This window comes from Manduca sexta, chromosome 25 (assembly GCF_014839805.1).
Source record: "Manduca sexta isolate Smith_Timp_Sample1 chromosome 25, JHU_Msex_v1.0, whole genome shotgun sequence".
NCBI lineage: Eukaryota > Metazoa > Arthropoda > Insecta > Lepidoptera > Sphingidae > Manduca > Manduca sexta.
In genome coordinates this window covers 3,350,590-3,370,446 of record NC_051139.1, presented here as the reverse complement: position 1 = coordinate 3,370,446, position 19,857 = coordinate 3,350,590, and the positions used below count along the sequence as shown (strand labels likewise).

The 19,857-nt window shown below is 33.0% G+C and overlaps 2 protein-coding genes across 3 annotated transcripts in view; one reads left to right on the top strand and one right to left on the bottom strand.

Moving 5' to 3' along the window:
* Nucleotides 1-813: 813 nt before the first annotated feature.
* On the bottom strand, nucleotides 814-1,851 carry LOC115440804 (cilia- and flagella-associated protein 20). The gene is made up of 2 exons (XM_030165282.2): nucleotides 1,383-1,851; nucleotides 814-1,279 (listed from the first exon to the last, which is right to left on the bottom strand). The coding sequence occupies exons 1-2, from the start codon at nucleotides 1,656-1,658 to the stop codon at nucleotides 962-964; spliced, it is 594 nt and encodes a 197-aa protein (XP_030021142.1). The 5' UTR covers nucleotides 1,659-1,851; the 3' UTR covers nucleotides 814-961.
* Nucleotides 1,852-2,100: 249 nt separating this feature from the next.
* LOC115440802 (serine/threonine-protein kinase hippo) overlaps nucleotides 2,101-19,857 on the top strand; it is a 35,136-nt gene continuing 17,379 nt past the window's right edge. For both annotated transcript variants that reach the window (XM_030165276.2, XM_030165280.2), the window contains exon 1: nucleotides 2,101-2,309. In XM_030165276.2, the coding sequence (XP_030021136.1) occupies nucleotides 2,287-2,309 (23 nt within the window). In that variant the 5' untranslated portion in view covers nucleotides 2,101-2,286. The remainder of the gene's footprint in view (nucleotides 2,310-19,857) is intronic.

The window sequence follows — 19,857 nt, the reverse complement described above, 5'->3', positions numbered from 1 at the left end:
AATCGTTTTGGGATTCAATATATTTAAAAATAGTATCTTAGACAAACTACTTACTATTAATTACCGTTTTGAGATTGAAGCATTCCAATTTCCGAAAATGTGGACAGTATAGAATATGTATCAAGATCGTATTAAATGTACTTTCAAGAGAATAATAAACCCAATTGGTTTATTATATTGAATATGATGCCAGCAATAAATGTAATATGACTAGTTTGTTGATTTGCTTACCTACTTATATATTTCAATAGGGACATATAATACTTATATCATATATTTTGTTCAACTTCATAATGCATCGCTGCACTCATTACATTCAACTAAAAATGTTCTTCGGCATGAGTCATTTGCGAATTTATGTACGGACTGACGATAGTGTTACGAAAGCTTATTTTTGATAAGTTACATAAAATTATCCAATTCGGTTTTAAATTCGAATGCCCGTTATGAACTATTCTAATTGTATTCGGATGATCAAAATAGACACGTCAACAAGCTCGAGCCACAGTAAAATTTCTAAGAACATCACTATCTATTCACTAGGAATGGATCCAGGATTTAGGAAATTCTATTTCATGAAATTTAAGTAAGATTTTCAAAGTGTAGAACTTTGAAATATGAAATTATATTGAGTAAACATACTCAAAGTATGGCATAATATTTAAGCTTAACCTTCTAAAATACAATTCTCAGATTTTACAAGATTTGGGTCATACTTTAGTATGTGCATTTAAAGCATTTATAGCTTGAGCAAGGTTAAACATATACCAAAGTGTTTATACTTATAAAAATGAGCTATAGAATAAACACAAGTCACTCTGGGTGTGTTTTAATTGCATGTAAATAACAGTAAAATTGCTAATAAATGTGTAAAGAGGTGTACATTTAGCAATATAAAATAAAGTAAAATAAACTTATACATATATATTTACTAGATTAATGACAACATGACTGAAATTTCTCATGTGGCCACTGCCATTTTGGCCTTATTCTGTATTGGTAGAAACAGCTTGAATTCTGCTGGCAGCTCGTCTTCAGAATACAGCCTGTCGGAGAAGTAAACCCTTCTGATCCTGCAATTTGCATGTATTTGAACTCTCAAGGTCTCAACATAGTTAGTCCCGTACGCTCTCCTTGTGAAGTCGGCAAGATTGAACTGTATTTGATTCCAGCCCTCGTCCAATCGCATGGGCATTGTACATATGAAGGGCTTCACTCGAGTCGTCGACTGATAATTGCTCGCTCTGAACCGTCTTCGTACGTTTTTGTCGTCAAGGACCTGGGATTAGAGGTTATGTTTACAATTGAAATATTTTTTTTATATAAAATGTTAAAATAATGCATGAGTGATGAGATCAATTGTATCATGTTATAAGTCTCACCTGAACTTCGAACGTGAAGTATTTTTTTAGGTTTTTTATAATCATAACCAAAAACGGTAATTTGATGCCCAGGGTCTTCTTCGGATCGGCTGGGCATGTTATGTACGTAGTGCTCACATTGGTGCCGACTATTTCGAGCACTAGACTCTGTATGTCGTTGTCCGTAATCCTCTTTATGTGCCCATTGCGAACCTTTTTGTCCCAAATTTGCAAAGGTTTGCTGCCTATGCTGTAAAGAATTGATAGGAATCCGGACTGAAATGTGTTTTTAAACATTTCGTTTGAGCTCACTTGTAAGCACAGTGTACGCTTACATTTAAAGGCGACTAACTACAAAAGTTTGATCAATAAAGGATATTTTTTAGCGGTAGCATAACAACTTGACAAGATGACAGTAAACACGAGAATTTTGAGTTTGGCCGCGGCCATTGATTGGCCATGCGTTTGTTATCATGAAGGTTCCCATAGCAACTAAACAAAATTACGTTCCGTTGCATTTTATAGTCGTTCTATATTATGTCCAATTTTTTTTTATTTAATTCTTAATTTTGTTTATTTATTGCACTTAAACGAAACAAGGTATATTATATGGATTTGTAAACCCATTTCTTTGATACGTAATTTGTTTTCGTTTCTTTACGATTACGATGAAAGAGAAATGGAACGTATGTGAATTGACAGCCCACAACCGTAATTTTATATTCTATGCTATTTATAAAAAAAATACAGATGGTGCGTGTCGCAGGTTCTTGCGATTATTTGATTGTAATTTATTTTTTGGATTTATTGTACAAAAATATTATGAACAATGAACTGATATAGTATTATAAAGTGCTATTATAGAGATAATGAACTTTTATTATTATTTATACATAGCGTGATTTAAAAAAGTGATAAAGCAAAAATGACGGAAATGTCATCAAAAAGGTAAGAAAGATTTACAGAAACAGTTTATCATTACTGTTACCTACTATAATATATCAAAGTCGTTACCTGACACGCCTTTAAGTAGGCTATATTCGATGTAGTGAATGACTGCAGTGCCGCGTTACCTAACCCTTCGATCGAAAATATTCTTTATCATTTCTCAGTAGGAAAATATTGCATTGCTATTGTATTGAATAATAAATATTATGTAGCAGATATGAAGACACCCTTAAGGATTATGAGTCAATCTTTATAAAAGTAATATTAAAAAATATATGTATACAATATCTAAACTTTGTATAAATATTTTGTTCTACAACTGCTCACTAGTCACTGGCCTATTTTAAAAATAGAATGTGGTTTATTTTTTAAAAACCACAGACAAATGTATTAGAGAAGTTATTAGAGTAATTAAACATAAGAGAGAGAACTACTGTGTTACATACCATGTGTTATTTTTTTTATGAATTTGCAATTTGCCTTTGTTTCATATTGTACCAGTCAACAATAAATAATAATGTATACAAAAGTTATTTTACTCTTTAAGTAATATAAAAAAACACTGTTTAAATTGTTTTTTTTTTACTGTATATTTTCTTAGATTATCTTAATGTCCAATAAAATAATGCAAATTTAATTAGCTTCTACTTATTAAAGTATTTGTTTTATTACTTATTCCTCAGAGTAATACTTATAATAATGTCAGCTCTGTATTATGTAGTCATTTTGACATTGCATTACTAAATAAAACAGCATACTAGTATATTTGAAAATAACACAAGTTACTGTAACTATAAATTTTCAAAAAGTAAAAGTTTTAAATGCATTAAATATCAAGAAAATGCAATTTTAATTTTCCCCACCATAATGGCGCTACTACTGCTTTAAGAGGATTCAACCCAACAGCAACATGACATTTCCAGACAGAAATATCCTCATGCAGGCACCATATTTACACTGAAATACAAAAATAATAAAATAATTTGAAAACAAAACCCAGGATTTTTGGCAAAAACATTTGTTACTCATGGATGATTTTTGGCCTAATTCATTTAGTAATGCGATGTCAAAATGACCCTGTATACTGTCTCAAAGACTGGACATAAAACAGCAGCTTAGGGTAGAGTCCTAATAAATGCAGGTCTATGTTATGTGAATAATGGCACACAACTCATTGATTAATACTAAGTAATGAGCATTACAATACCAGCAAGTAACACTACTCTAAATCAATTTTCAGCTAATTTCTGTTAAAATGCAAAATTATTATTTCTTTATCTTTTATAAGCTTACAAAATCTCTTTTTTATTAGCGATAAAATGAAAAATTCTTGAATTACACAAAATACTCAATAAGGAAGCTCTAGTATTATAAAATGTAACTTATTTTTGACTTTAAGTGTCTCTCCTGTAAAGTTGCCATTTTCAAGTTAGCATAGCGTTAATTGCAGCTGTTGATTAGTGTTAACATTTTTTAGTAACTTCTGCAAAAATACTTTCAGACTTAAAATCAACAATCCTTTGGTTTTAGATTTCTAATGGTGCAACAAGAAATAAGTATGATATAAAAAAAAATACACAGTTGTATTGTAGTCTCTACTTGTTTAAAGTAATAATTATATTAATTTCTTTCCTTATACAAATTATTGATGATGTCAATGCCTTCTCCAGCAGGTTGTCTGTTAGATATTCAAATAAGCAATCATATTCAGGAAGTACAAATGATTTGCACTAATTTGGCATATTCAAAGGCGGTTTTTCACGATTTCCTATCTAATGGTTATAGTTCAAGAACATATTTAAATTAAGGATGTTTTAGAAATTCAGAATAAAACCTGTCATTATTCAGTTACTATTTAAAGTAAGTATTGAAACAGGTTATTCAACTTGTTTTTTGTAAGCATTCATTGTATGTTATATTCCCATGGCAGATTAATGTCACTCAGGTTGATAATATAATTATCAAGCCCAATTTTTCTACATTGAGTAAAATATTTATAACAAATCTTAATTATAATTTCATTTGTAACTGTAAATAATCATTATTATGATTATTCAACCACCATGCTATAAAAGACAATGCTTTTTTATGATAACTGACACTTTCTTCCCTCATGGTTTACAGTCTAAAGCAATGATAAATTATTTGTATTGGGATAGTTTTAAAACTCATTTCAAGTTTTACAAGTCATAAATATCAAAATGTAATAATGTGCTATACATAGTTTAATGAACATTCATTATTTTCCAAACAATGATAACATTTATTGACAAACTATAGGAGAGGTCATCGTAATTACAATAGTATGTCGATAGAAACGAAGGCACACTGCTGTACCAGACTTTGTACCAAGTTTATCAAAGTAGGGGCTTCCGTCCATTCGACGATGCTGCGCGGGAATGTATATATCAAATACTTAGGTTTTTATAGCTACTACAGTATTTGTAAATTAATATATTTATTCATCTAGTTTTTCTGCTATATCGTAGTGTTTAATACAGGAAATATATTTTTTAATAGAAATAAAAGAATGTAAGCGACAAATTCGAACCTAATTTGGTAAAGTTGGTATTAAACCAAATTATAAATGCCGACGCCGCGCAGGTCATTCATCCAAAGGTATATATAAGCCTTATAAAGCAGCTAATCATTAGGAGGACTATCGAAAAAATTTGATGACGGACAAACATTAAAATACGCGTTTTGAATTTTTATAAAGTGTTATTAACCGCCAGTTTGGGAAAACTTTTATTTCAAAATCACAGACAGACATTTCGTATATCTATATGTGTATTGTGTAGATAAACAGGTAATCGACTTTCACCGTGACACGGCACAGGCGTTGCATCGAAGGGCTAGTTTTTGCTGGCAACAATGAGCGGAGTTTATTTACGCCGTCTGTATATTTTTTTTATTTTGCTCAATGAATGGTTTTTAAGATTTTGCACGGGTCGCTCACCCGTCGCGCGGACCGCGGAGGCGTATTCTGCACACATAAATACGCATTAATATACAGTACTGTTGGCAACAAATGCGTGTTCGTTAAAGTATGAATTATTAACAAAAATGATTGATTAGAACGTTTGAAGTTTTAAGAGTAGCTATAGTTTTATGATTGCCAAGATATGTTGTAAACCGTGTCGAAATGACTTTGATGTGACTATGCTCTAATTAACGAAATTCATTACGTCGTCACCGATGAGTAAAAAAAAATGCATTCGAATACAATAAAAATTTGGCTACCGAATCTTGAAAAAGAAAGGACAATTCCATATCCAATTCTAGACATATTTTTATGCATATAATAAATAACATTATAACTACTGGATTTAAGACTTAACATCTCATGTCTCAGGATTGTGAGCGCAGTGGAATACCAAACAATACTTTGTAATTCAAGGTGTTGAATGGTGTTTCTATTGTTTTTGGGCGGTCGTATCGCTTACCATCAGGCGAGCGGCAAGCTCGTCTGACCATTCAAAGCAATAAAAAAACTTAGGACCTTAAATGAAACTGATCTAAAAATAAATTGTTAAGGCGATACTTCAAGGTCCATTTTCATACATTTTGTTTCATGGATATTTTGGCCTTTAAAATTTCGTCATATTAAATTTTAAAGGCCGAAATATCCATGATTATTAATTATTTTTACGTTTTTCTTTCAACTGCGAGAACTAATCACTAACTAGACGTGAATTTAAATTCTTTACTTGCCAATACTTGTTTAGTTACCCAGATTAAAGGTGAAACAAAATGTATGAAAATGGACCTTGAGGTATCGCCTTAAGTACAAATAAAAAAAAAAAACAGTTGTGTCTAATCATCGCGCATTGACCCATACATAAATAAATTGCATTTGAAAGAATTACGTTAATGGGATAATAAAATTGAGCAGAGTTGCTATTGATTATGTAAAACGCGTCTGGCCCTACGTTCTAGATTCGTTTAACTGTCTTCTATAGATTATGAGTCATTAATCCTATTTTGAAACTATATCCATATAAATTGATATCATTTGCATACTTGTATTAACGTAAGAGGTTGGGTGATTTTATAAAACTAGAAATTACTGGTTTGATAACGAAATTCAACGGATAATGGAAACTTATGCATAAAAAGACTATAGGTATTGTTTCTTATTTTTATTACATGACGTTTTAAAATGTTGCCTGCTCCCAAACTCTGCTGTTTTACATACACACGCTTAAGTATGTATTCCATTTCTCGAATAGAATAGAGGTAGGTATATATTATAGTGTCGGGCGAGGCTCTCGTCCAACCAAGCTCGACTTCCAGTTTTGGAAATATATGTCTTACGTATTTCAACTACGATGGGTTATCATTTAAGCGTCACAATTTTCATAGCCTGAATTTCTCAATCCAGTTCGTGCGGCTCCATATATTATGTTCTTGCATAAAATTCCTAAACTATTGATCATTTTCTGCCATTGTATATTCAAAAATGTTATTAAAGAATGTAAGAGGTCTGACATAGGTGTCTTGTTGTCTCTTAATATAAGTATAAACTCCTCTATGTATGTCGCTGATCTCTCTGCCACTATTTCTAGTAATATTAAAGCTGGTCCACCATAATAAATGCTTATTCCTACCCACGAAATAATTTAGTCTGGAATTTTCTATCATCTGCTTATTATTGACAACATAGATCCATGTATAGTCCATTTATCAGACCAATAAACTTGCAAGCAATGATGCAAGTGTCCATCGTACTAAAGTTACGTTTGATTCATAAAAACAATGCATTCGTAATATTCTGTCAATCAAACATTGCCAACAGGATGCGCGGTCGATAAAAACTTTTTGTTTTACATTTCTGGTTGCAATTGCAACATATATTTTGCAACCGCACTCTTCATGGAATCAGGCGTCGAAATTCCCTCGCCAGTGTTTTGTATGGCGACACCATTGTTCTCGTGTTTTTACTTTCCAACTGTAATTCGGTTTAAAATATGAATTCTTTTGCTTCCTGCCTTCGTATTAAATAAGACGTAACGTGTTATTTTCCATGATTGTGTTGGGAGCGGATGCGCTGCGTCATGGCTACTTGATGCTGTAGCGGATTCCGTCTTCTGCGCATGTATTCATTTTTGATAAATTTTATCTATGAAGTATTCACATTTATAATGTTAACAGGATAATATCGAATGTTTAGTCATGCTGATTTTTTCGCGATGTTTTCCTGTATTGTTAAAACGGGCCATAATAAACAATGGTATAGGTGTGGGGTCGAACCCACGGGAATCCCTTTCGCTACGTATGAATATTTAATTAATTTCAAATAAGCGACATTGGAAAAAGTGACTGGATTTTTTTACCTGATTAGTCTAGGAGAGTTTGCCTGTAAGTACTTATTCGTAAAAGAACGAAAAGTCTAAGCGACCTAACATTCCGGTTTTGCTTGAAGATCCCGTGTAATGTACACAATTTAGTGTGAAACAATTATTGTTTTATATGAATATTGATGGTTGTGAAGCCTTAATGGACCCTTGCCTTACTAGGTGTTTAGGCGTGGGACGCAGGCTCAAATCTCGCTAATTGATACGGTTGTTTGTATCTCGTCATGATCTAAATTAAATTCCAGTGAAAAGTGGGTGGTGGTTTATCGCATTTAAAGTTTATTGTTAATGATAAAATGGAAATAAAATCTGAATATAGCCCTATAATTTATGTTGTTGTTTCTCTGTCGCAAATGGGGTTAGAAAGTGCAATATTTTTGTATTTGAATTGCGATGTTGAGTTTTTAACGTACCGCTTTAATGGCTATTTGATTTTTTATTTGTCGAATATTTCTACGATTTTATTTGAATAAAAAAAACATAAAATAATAATAATCATACATTTCTTTCCATTTATATTTAAGATGAATTTGCATTTGCGGATATTGTTTTAGCACGAATATAACGATGAGTCAAATTCTACGACTTTAACGGTTTGTTTTGTGTTTACTTTCTATAATTTATGTACTTACCACCTAGCTTCATCATTAATATAAAGTAATAAATATTTGAAAAAGAAAAGTTACTGCGTGTGTCACATGAGATTTTTTTGATTGCACCGAAAGTTGCAGCGATTTCTAACCGCGAATTTCAATAAACGAATACCATAGCGTTTTTCGATTGGACCAATGAGAATACATTTTTTTGACATGCGCACAAATGACTTATTTTTATTGGTTCATTCTCGGGATCGAAGATTAAGATTGGGATTGTTCATTGCAATCGGCCGTTATTTGTAAACTGCCATTACGCTAACGATACCATTGTTCTAATCAACTAAATTCAATTTCCCGGTTCGTTTGATGTCTTCGATTACGCACGGGCCGTGGCATTCCGGTGCGACGGACCCGTATTGTTGCGACCAATGTGCATTCATTACATGAATCACCGTAGCCTAGATTTGGACGGCATTGTGTGCCGGCACGGATTGTTTTAACACATTTCGGTACGCGCGTTTTGTTTTAGGAATAGGAGGAAGGATGTTTGTGTGTGTTTTTCTTGAGGTAATGGGTTGTGATGATAATGGAAATAGTATGAATATTACTGTTGGTAGGTCAGTGTTTGCAATGATAATGCAATTACACGTTCAAGCGAATTAAATGGTGTCGATATATACTATATATCTGAAAATACATATAGTAGACCTTGTCTCTGGAAGGTTTTTTGTTGTAAATACTTATCATGGTGCGCGAAATGATCTGTGTCATAATAACAAGAGAAATATTTCTATGGTTGACTTTTGAGGCTAGAGCAAGTAAGAATAAAGATGTTGAAATAGGGACGGTTAGCAACGCGAACTTATTTGATAGTACATGTTGGTTTACCAAAGTTCAGGGTTCTTGGAATAATTATTGATGTTGAAATAAGAATAGAAATTGTTTAAAAATATGATGCTTGACTTAATGATTTTGTAATTATTTTAAATAAAATAACACTAAATGTATTTAAAGGAATGAAACTATTGATAGTCCAAATATTAATATGTAAGAGAAATAAGTACGCAGCGGAATCTTGCTATCTCTTTCGAACAATCACACCGTAGTTTCGGTGACGTCATTGTCCATTGCGCACCCTTTATGTTATATTCAAGAGATTGGATAAATTAATTGGATAATTTTCGGTAAATAAAAACCGAGTACACTACCTCAATAAAGAAGTCTTCATAATATATTAGTCACAATATTTTTCCTTGCGGTATAATTTATTATAGAGACGTCTTTCCAATATAAAATTTAACCGAGGTGGTCGAGAATTATTGCAATAATTTACAATGTCACGGTAGTAAATATCAAGATAGGATGATCGTGAATTGTATAAAGCAAGTGATTTTATATGTTTTTTTTTTACAAAAGCTACACCTCTTGACCTTTCGGAGAACAAGTAATCATTAATAATTATTATTTCATTATAAGATAATTAAAAATGCCGGCAATACGCTCACTTTATGGTATTCAGGAAGGGTGCAACGTTTTATAAAATTACGTAAATTGACAAATATCTCGAACTACGTTTGTATGTAGAAGGTTGAATAACTGGTTGTATGAAATGATTTCTCTTCGGTTATTTTATAACAGCTTTAAAAATCATGTGATTCGCTCCCCTTTTGGTATTCCAATAGATAGATACATTACGAGAAGAGGAAAGGATGAGAATTATTTTCAATTCGTGACTTTGGTTGACTTTAATAGTGGTCCTTGTCGATTGGAGCGTTTTTACCAATAGTATTTAAAGTCAGTATTTTGGTATTAATTAATTATATCATTATGTTTAAGGTAACAAAGTAGAAAGGGCTTGGTTGGAATTTTACCACGGAATTCTGCCACGTAAAGTCTTCCGCAATAATGTGTATTAAATTTAGCCCATTTTCTTCAATATCGACCTCTCAGAATTTTGTTATAAAATAACCTTGTTAAAATAGTAGACAAAAGGCAAAACACTAATCTTTACTGCATCAAGGACATGTCCATGTACATTGTCCTGAAAACAGTCGAACGTGCGGCCTCATTCACCTATGCGTCTCACCTCAACCACTCAAAACCATGAAGGTTGTTAACTCGCGTTCACAATCACTCGGCAGGTACATTTTCTGGTGTCCAACCGACCTTGGAGCGCGTTTCTTCATCGGAGCGAAACGGACGATGCAAATTTTGCACCGGCTGGCGGGTTCCTGTTGTCAAGTAATATATGAGAATATGCTGATAGTTGAGACGGTGACAGGCAATTTGCAACCCTATGTTAAAATGACTACGTCGGTTGGTTGTGTTTCATCTAGCGGAACCGTTGTTTTGAATTTATGATTAAAAATAATGAGAGGGAATAGGTACGATATTTTTGTTTTTAATTTTGCGTCAATGATATCTACCTGCAATATACTATTTATGACCGCTACCTTTACCCAATACGGCCCCAATAGGTAAATAAGTTACCCAAAATTATACTATCCCCTTCGTCCATGGAGTTGGAGTAAGAATAATAGACGCCTAAACAAAATCAGCTAACTTCACGGGCGCCTCCAAGATACTTTTAGGGAGGTGCATCTGCATCTAAATAATTAAGTAGGTACTATATAATATCATTAAATGTATTTTTTTTTCAAATATTCATTTGCTAAACCATAATAAAACCTCTGTGGTCGATTCCCATTGTCATTCGTTAGTTATTTTTATTGTGATTTGTTCCGAACAGGGGGGTACACGTGCACCCCCTTGCACCCCTTTACGGCGCCCATGGCTAACTTGTAATCTATGTAACTTACAACCATGACAGCACGTCGGATGAGTGATTTGAAACACAGATTGTGTAGTAGAAGTTTGCTATTAAGACAGTTAAATTCAATTGGTCGCTTTTCATTGGTCGTATCTGCAAATGTGCACGTCTCGTCAACTGTTTATTAGGTCATGTGTGTTGTGTGTGGTCTTAGATGTTCTTATAGTGCTCACTTTAGATTCATAAAGGTATTTACTTGGTTTATGTAATACAATTTATTCAAAGGTGTTTTTGTTTATGTTTAAAGTATATATATTAACGCTTCCATACAACGTGATACAGAAATTATATTATATTGATTGTTGTTTATGACTGACTTGTGTCTTAAATCTTTTGTTAAATAAATCTCAACCTTAGGTTAAGTTTTTAATACAGTTTATTTCTGATTGTACCAATATCATAATTTGTTAGATATTGTAACCAAAATACTAAAACCGCGAAAAATCCGTAAAATTGTTTAACTTCAATATCATAATTGTTGACTTATTTCCTGATCTCGGGTTTGAACTTTAGGTCAACCGGTTATCTGAATTGTTGAGGTGATTTGGCAACTATAACTGATTATGTTTGAAGTTCCATTGTACGCTCATACACGGTGATCTCCTATTTTCAACCCTAATGGTGGTTGCAATTGATATCCCATCCAAATTTCAAAACCATTTCACTCGAATGCAGTCCCTCAGGGCTTAGTCACGAGCCTCAGTCAGTATTAAATTAACTTTGCATTCAAACTAGTATCGGACGGAATAATTATTTCTTATCGCTCTGTTTAACATTTCGTTCCAAATCGAACAGTAACTAATTTATTAGTTTTATTCAGTAATCATTGATAGTTTGCGGACATTAATACGCAGCACAGGTATACTATTTCGCAATATTTGATACAGTAAAACAATTTTAGAAAATGAATCAATGAAAATATTAAGGAACTGAACTTCGAAAACGTAACAGTGTGTAGTGAAGTATTATCATTCGCAAGGAATTTATGTGTTCAGGTAACTATAGTAGGACAAGGAAGCAACAAGTCAAAAAGGGACAAACAATTGTTTAGCCATAGTATAGAAGAAGAAGGATGAGAACAATTGTCTAGATGCTGTCTTTTACTTATACCTGTACAACAAATCAGGCAGTCCTATCGGAAGCCAAAGACGACCGAAAGCAATAAAACGCAACGCCTCCGCTCAAGAAACTGGTACAGTTCTCGAAGTTGCCGTGAAGCGTGGGGCGGTCGCCACACGGTTGCATATCGACAAGCGGGATTACGCCGCTTTATTTGCACAGTTTCTGGGCCGTCGATCTACGATGACCTGTCTCGTTTGACTGTGAAAGTGAGTAGGCCCCTTTTCGCCTCCTCCACGTTTGCCCGCCTTTCGTGTTACATTTTTCACGATGTTATTACGGGCTTTGGGAATAATTTTAGCCAGGTTTAATTCATGCGTGTTTGATCGAGTTTTGTGCTTGGAGTTCGTTTTCGAAAATAGAACGTATCGTCCTCATAGATTAAAATGGAGCGTCCTGTATTGATACATTGTTTAGACAATCACAATATTTATTTATACCACAGTTTTGTACTATGCAATTGAGCTAAGTAGAGTGGTTTGACGGCAAGGATTTTTTTTTTTTAACATGACATTAGGTTTGTTATCTTTGCAAGGCGCTCGCAACCCTTGAAAATTAAGCGACCATGCTGAGGGCAATCCACTAACGGGTTAAGAACCTCGACTCAGAACAGTCATTGGGAGGATTAGATATCAACGATTATGGTGGCCAGGGTTATACGATCCTGTACGTCAGAAGGCAGCAACAGCAGGAAGTCGTATACTGAGTAGCATTATAAATATGTTACTGAACTAGGTATTTTACGAAGTTCTAACGTGTAGCGGTTGTTGCTATTCTGACCTTTATTTAAATAACCAAGATTATAAAGCCAGAATAATAAAAACAAAAATGTCTCGATTTGAGAATATTCAGTATTCCATAAAGTGCGTACAAAACGCGTCTTAATTATTTTCTATTGTTATAAATACAGTTGTTCTTTTATATCAATTTACATATAAATCCAAGATGATCACAACAAAAATGGTATGCATTCAATGCTTCACGCATATTTCCATTCCGCTCATTCTATGTTTGGAAATAAAACATAACAATGAATAATTGTGTTAGAATTTGCCTTATGCATGTGATTAGCGTCGTCTATTGCAATTACTTGGCCGTTTGTCACGTGTCATTATAACAATACGTTAGGAATCTTTGTTATGTCATGTCTTGTTAACGATGCGGGTTGTTATTAAATGTATTTTTATGCAGTGGTCATTTATTTATTTATCCATTGTCATTTTATTGTCATCATTTAGAACAGTTTCAAGTTGTTGTTACTTGATTTAAGTTTCTCTCCAAAAGTAGTCAACATATATATGCTTTGACTTTCACGTCTTAAGACGTTTATATTATAATTAAAATATAGATGACATAATTCATTTTATACAGTCGATCTGTAATGTTAACAAGTACATAAACATACCATTTGGCTGGGAGTTCTGATAGAATCATGAACCGCAATTAGTGCCCAGTTATGAGATACAGCGCATTACTTGCGGCTTCGCCCGTCTGAAGAGCCTTTCCTGCTGCGAAACTTCCAAAATAGTGAAGCGATTCATAGCACCATCTATACTACGCCAGCATCATCTATTTAAAAAATACTCTTTTTTGTCCTTTTGTAGAAAATTATCCGTCCCGCTGGACGGATAATTTCTGTGTTTATTCCTAACATGAAACATTTACACAAACTTTATTTTTATTTTTTTATTTTTTTTATTTATTATATTTATTGTGGTACACAGGTAGGATTAAGGTGTTATACATTTATATTACAGTACAGCTATGACCCGCTATAATAGCATACAACAATTTAACATTCTAGAGAAGACAGAATACATTCTATACATTAACATCATCAAGATAATCGTTTAAACAGTAATAACATTTGTCATGCAAAAATTTAAATAATTTAGTTTTATAGTCACTAATGTCTTTCAAATCTCTTATTGGTTTTGGCAATTTGTTATATATGTCAGGAATTAAGTTAAATACACTTTTATGGAATAATGCAGTTTTATGCGGTGTAGATATCATTTTGTTATTACGTCTGACACAATTGCTAAAATTAAAAAGGTGTGTATTAATTTTAGCATAAATGGCACACTCATAAATATACATACAAGGAAGTGGTAGTATTTTTAGCTCCTTAAAATATGGTATGCATGAAATAGTTGAATCTATGTTTACCATAGATCGAATACAGCGCTTCTGAGCTCTAAAGGCCAGATTTTTGTTTACCGAATTTCCCCAAAATATCAAACCATATCTCAATATAGAAGATACGTTGCCATGATATGCAGTAACAACGGCAGATCTATCTGATATTTTACTTAATTTATAAAGAGCATATGACTGTTGATTTAAACGTTTACAGACATTATCTACATGATTCTTCCAATTTAATTTTCTATCAATATATAATCCTAAAAACTTTATGTGTTCTATTTCTTCAATTGCAACATCCTGAAAAGTAATTTTTAAATTTGTATTTGTTTGATGTCTTTGTCTAAAATTCATTATTTTTGTTTTTGCTAAATTTAATTTTAAGTTATTACAAGAAAGCCAGTCTGTTATGTTAGTTAAAAAAGTATTAATTTCGCAATTAAGTTCAGAATTAGTATAATTACCAGTAAACAAAGCCGTGCTATCATCGGCGAAAAGAGTCATTTGGTGATTAGTTACATGAGGTAAATCATTAATGTATACAAGGAAGAGCAGTGGACCTAAGACGCTACCCTGTGGTACCCCAAAATGAGTGATATTATATCGAGATTGATAAGTTATCTTGTTTTTTAATATTGGGCATATTCTATTAATTTGTGTAGCTTGTTGTCTGCCAGTCAAATAGGATTTTATTAGGTTATACATGTTACCTCGAATGCCATATTTGTACAATTTTTAAGTAAAATATCATGGTGAACGTGATCGAAAGCTTTTGTCATATCTAAATATATGGCTACTGCAGATCTGCGATTATCCATACTAGTTATAACAGTTTTAATAAAATTATATACCGCTGCATTAATTGATTTTGTTTTACGATATCCATATTGTTCGGGCGCAAAGAGATTATTCTTTTCGAGAAATGAGTATAAAGAAGAATATATAATTTTTTCGTAGATTTTTGAGAAGATAGGAATTAAATCTATGCGTCTGTAACAGTTAACATCTTCACTATCACCCTTCTTAAACATCGGTTTTATTAAAGTGAGTTTCAGTTTATCTGGAAAGATGCCATATTCCATACTTAAATTAATGGTGTAGCTTAAAATTGAGAGAGTATATATGATACATCTTTTATGACCTTCACAGCCACCTCGTCGTAGCCAGTACTTGTAACATTTTTCAGAGAATGAATTACTTTAAAAATGTCACTTGCTCCCACTGGTCTAACAAAAATAGAATTTGATTGACTTTTTTTCATTAAGGGTGTTGTTGTATTTTCACTGTTGTTGCACTTTGCTGTGTTAATAAAAAAATCATTGAACGATTGGGCAATGTCATTAGGATCTGATACTGTGTGACCATTTCTTATTATACGGTTAATATTTTCTTTATTTTTAGCATTTTTATTTCTATTTATAATTTGCCAGGTGGCTTTACACTTATTAACAGATTTTTGTATGTAATGACTATTTTGTGACTTTTGTGTGAGATTTAATACGGTTTTATATCTCTTTGCATAAGATTTGAACAGATTTTTATTTTTGTTTGTTGGGGTTTTTCTATAATTCCATAAAAGTTTTCTTCTACGTTTACTACATAACCTAATGCCTCGTGAAACCCACCGAGGTCGTTTATTAAGCATTATTTTAACTTTTAGACGAGGAAAGCATAAATCATAAAACATCATAAACATATCATGAAAACGAGAGAAAGCGTCATTAGGATTAATTGTTTCATACACCTCCCTAAAACTTACATTGCTAAGACATTCTACAAATTTTGCTCGGTTTTCATATGAGTATTGTCGCTGTTGTACATACCAATATTTTATGGAACATGTTCTTTTACAGGACATTTAAGAATTTGAGCAGTATGATCAGAAAGAGCCAATTCCACCAGTTCTCCTTTACAGCCTTTAATATTATGAGCTATGTTATCTATGCATGTACCACTGGTTAAGCGTGTTGGGGTAGTAAATTGAAGACGTAAATTATGGAAAGCAAGTGAATTAATAAGTTCAGCTGTCACTTTACTTTTACTGAGGATATTTATATTCAAGTCTCCTGCAATTATAACTTTTTTATCTTTTGACCTGTACTTATTGAGAATTTTGTGTAAAATTGAAAAGAAAATATCAAACTCTTTAGAGGTATTTTTTGGAACCCTATAAAGGCAAATGACAACTATTTTATGTTCTAATAACTCAATTCCTGAGCATTCGATAACATTATGAACAGAAAGTGAGGTCACTTCATTAAGTGTTTTACATGAATGAATGTTTTTGACTAGAATACAGGAGCCACCACTTCTGTTATTTCTACAGAAAGCCGACACCAATTTATAGGACGGTATGATTAGTCGTGGTATATCATCTGCAATCATATTGTGCTCTGTGATACATAATACATCTATAGTTTTCAGTGGAAAATCGTTCAATAATACTGTTAACATATCAGACTTAGTTATCAACCCTGCTATATTTTGGTGTAGTACATTAATATAGTTATATACGAAATAAATTATTATGAATTATGTCACTACTATTTTTCACATTGTCGTAAACGTTGTGGGACATAGGTTCTTCAGATTCTACAATAGATTGGCGCCTTTCGTTCAAAACAGGTGCTTGCTGTTGTTCAGGGACGTTTTCCAAGACATATTTTTCGTCTGAGGTGAAGAGGAATCGGTCCATTTTATTATTTGTTAAGTCGTTACTAAAACCGTATATTGCATAATCTACCATTATGTTGTACATGATTTGCTCGTAAATGTTTCTCCATCCATATTTGTTTATTTTTCCTGTGCTATATGAAAACATCTCATGTTTCAGGGCATTGTTACTATCAAAAAAGTATATATGTTTATGGTTTTTCAGACCCAAATAGAGCAGATTGTTGAGTAGCTCAACTTTGTAGTTGTATATTAGCGCGCCTTTTATGTATGTTGGAGCCCCGATAATTATATTTGTATGACTAGCCTTTGTCAGAGAATTTTTCAAGTCATCAATAATGTCAATGTAATCACCATTCTTTAGATCATTTTCTCCAATAAAAATTAAGCAATAATCATTCAATGTGAAATCTTGTAATTTGTGTTTAATATTGCAGAAATCTTTGGTAGTACTATTTGGAAGCAGATAATGACAAACATGAAAAACATTTGAGAATACTTCTTCAATTAGAGGCAGGGTTCCTTTTGTACAAAAGCTACTTACAATACACAGCTTATTTTTATGTGTTGGTATCCTTATGCCTGATGAAATTATGTTCGATTTACTCGGTTTTGAATTTGGTACCGGAGTCTGCTGTTGTACCTGATTTTCAGCAGTACAATTAGAACTATGTTTCTTTTTGGTAACCGTATCATATTTTGGTCTTTCAAGGGATATATTATTAAGACTATTATTCTTACTAGGAATTATAATAGGTGACATAATATTTTTAGTATCCTGCTTAGTTTTCTTTTTGCTTGCAGATCCCGATGCATGGTTAGTTCTATTTGGTGTTAAGCAGATTTTTTTATAAGTTTCAATACCTTTTAAAGATTTTTGTAGATCGGATTTCAATCGAAAGTTCTCGCTATTAAGATCTTCTATTTCCTGATGGGCGCTGGCCAGTTGTAATCTAAGTGTTTTTATTTGTTCATTTAAATCTTTAACAACTTCGTCATCACTTTTATCGCATAACTTTAGAATTTATAATATGATTAACATAAGTAAGATGGTAAATGGTAGGATTAGTTTCTTTGCGACTGTCTTATTCAACCATACTGAATTCATACTCTCAATGTTGTTATACGTTATTGCTTCCTATATCCTTATGGAACGGTACTATTCTAAAGCCGGAAATGTACATGGCTTCCCAAAACTCGTATGAAACTACTGCAATGCGCTATCCCGCCCATTTTAAGTGGTATAACTTGTATATGAATGCTATTCGAAGTTGTTTAGTTCTAATTTTTAGAGTCTTTATTAGAGAAACGTTCTGAAAGTTCTATCTACTTCTAATTAAGGGTTCAAGCAACTTTGGTATTTAAAACAATTTTCATACTGTTCTTGTATGTCGATATTAAGATATGAATTCTTATTAAAAATTAAACACAAATTCATAACAGATTATTAATTGGAAATTGTACTTTTAAGTTTTCAAATGAACCTGGCTAAAGAATACATACATATATACGCTAAGATGTAAAATTTCATTGCATATACGTAAGACGTGTGTACATAAGTGACTACTAAGTCACAAGAGCTGAGTACGCGATGTCTCCAGACAGTATGTCTTCAGTTCATTGTACGGCGAGCGACGGTTGCTAAAATATCACAGCGGGAAACTGCGTGCTGTTCAGGGAAAAAACGTAAAAATAGTCGCTTTGTCACCTCAAATATTTGTACTGTAGATTTGTGACACAAAAGTATGTGGGTTATGGCGGATTCCATGTTTGTGGGGCAAAGTTCGCCCGTAATAGGATTGGTGGTACACAATGGACGCCAAGTCCGGTGTCGTCGGCTTGAACTAATTTGTCAGGCAATGAAAATGTACGATGAAAATGAATTTATGTTGGTGGATACAGATTAAAGACGGTGCCCTATCCTTTCTACACATAGAACAAACGAACTTGATTGGATTTTGAGAACAACAATATGTGTGTTGCAAGAGAGCAGATGTGAACAAAAACATGAAAAAATAAAAGGGTCTTTATGATAATGCAAGTTTTGGATCTGTGACCTCTAAAAGTAGAACCTGTACTATAGAGTGGCTTGCAAAACTAAATGTGAAAAAAGAAAGCGTAGATAAATGGCAAAATTCATAAACATTGTTTAAATTATGTATTAAACTTGTTGAAGTGGGACATGTTTGGAATCATCCGGAAATGAAAAGCAAATGGCGAGAGATAACATTGTCTCGGAAACACAAGAAACTTCAATTTATTGCATATATTTGTCGTTATAAAGTTTGTACGAAGGATCGCCTACGCGTCGCCTTGATTTATTTCGATAGCACACTTGATAGATGGCGGACTTATCTCAGTAAATTTTCAGACTTCTGTGTAACAAAATCACTGAATTAATGAAACGATACAGTTGTTTAATTGATCGTTTGTCAAACATGCGATGCGCAAAGCAAATAGTTACGAGGAAGATGAGACCAATAATAGGTACAAATAGCTAAGTGTTACATTAATACTAATGAACGTTAACTGTGAACTAATAAAAAGGTTACAGTGTCGATGTAACGTGTGGCGTGTATTTATAGACGGACCAACACGCGGTTTTATTTATCTCCAAGCCAGTAGAGTCGCGCGCCGACCCGGCCGCTCCACGCCGCGCCATCCTCGCGTCACGCCAACAACTTGAAAAACTTCAAGCTTCACACTTGATTTATGTATTTCTGTTTTGTGCTCTATTCGCCGTTTGAAGAAGCCACATAATATGAAGTATTAACCAATAGTTTTTGTTGATGGATACAAAAACGCCACGAATAACTTCGCTCACTGAG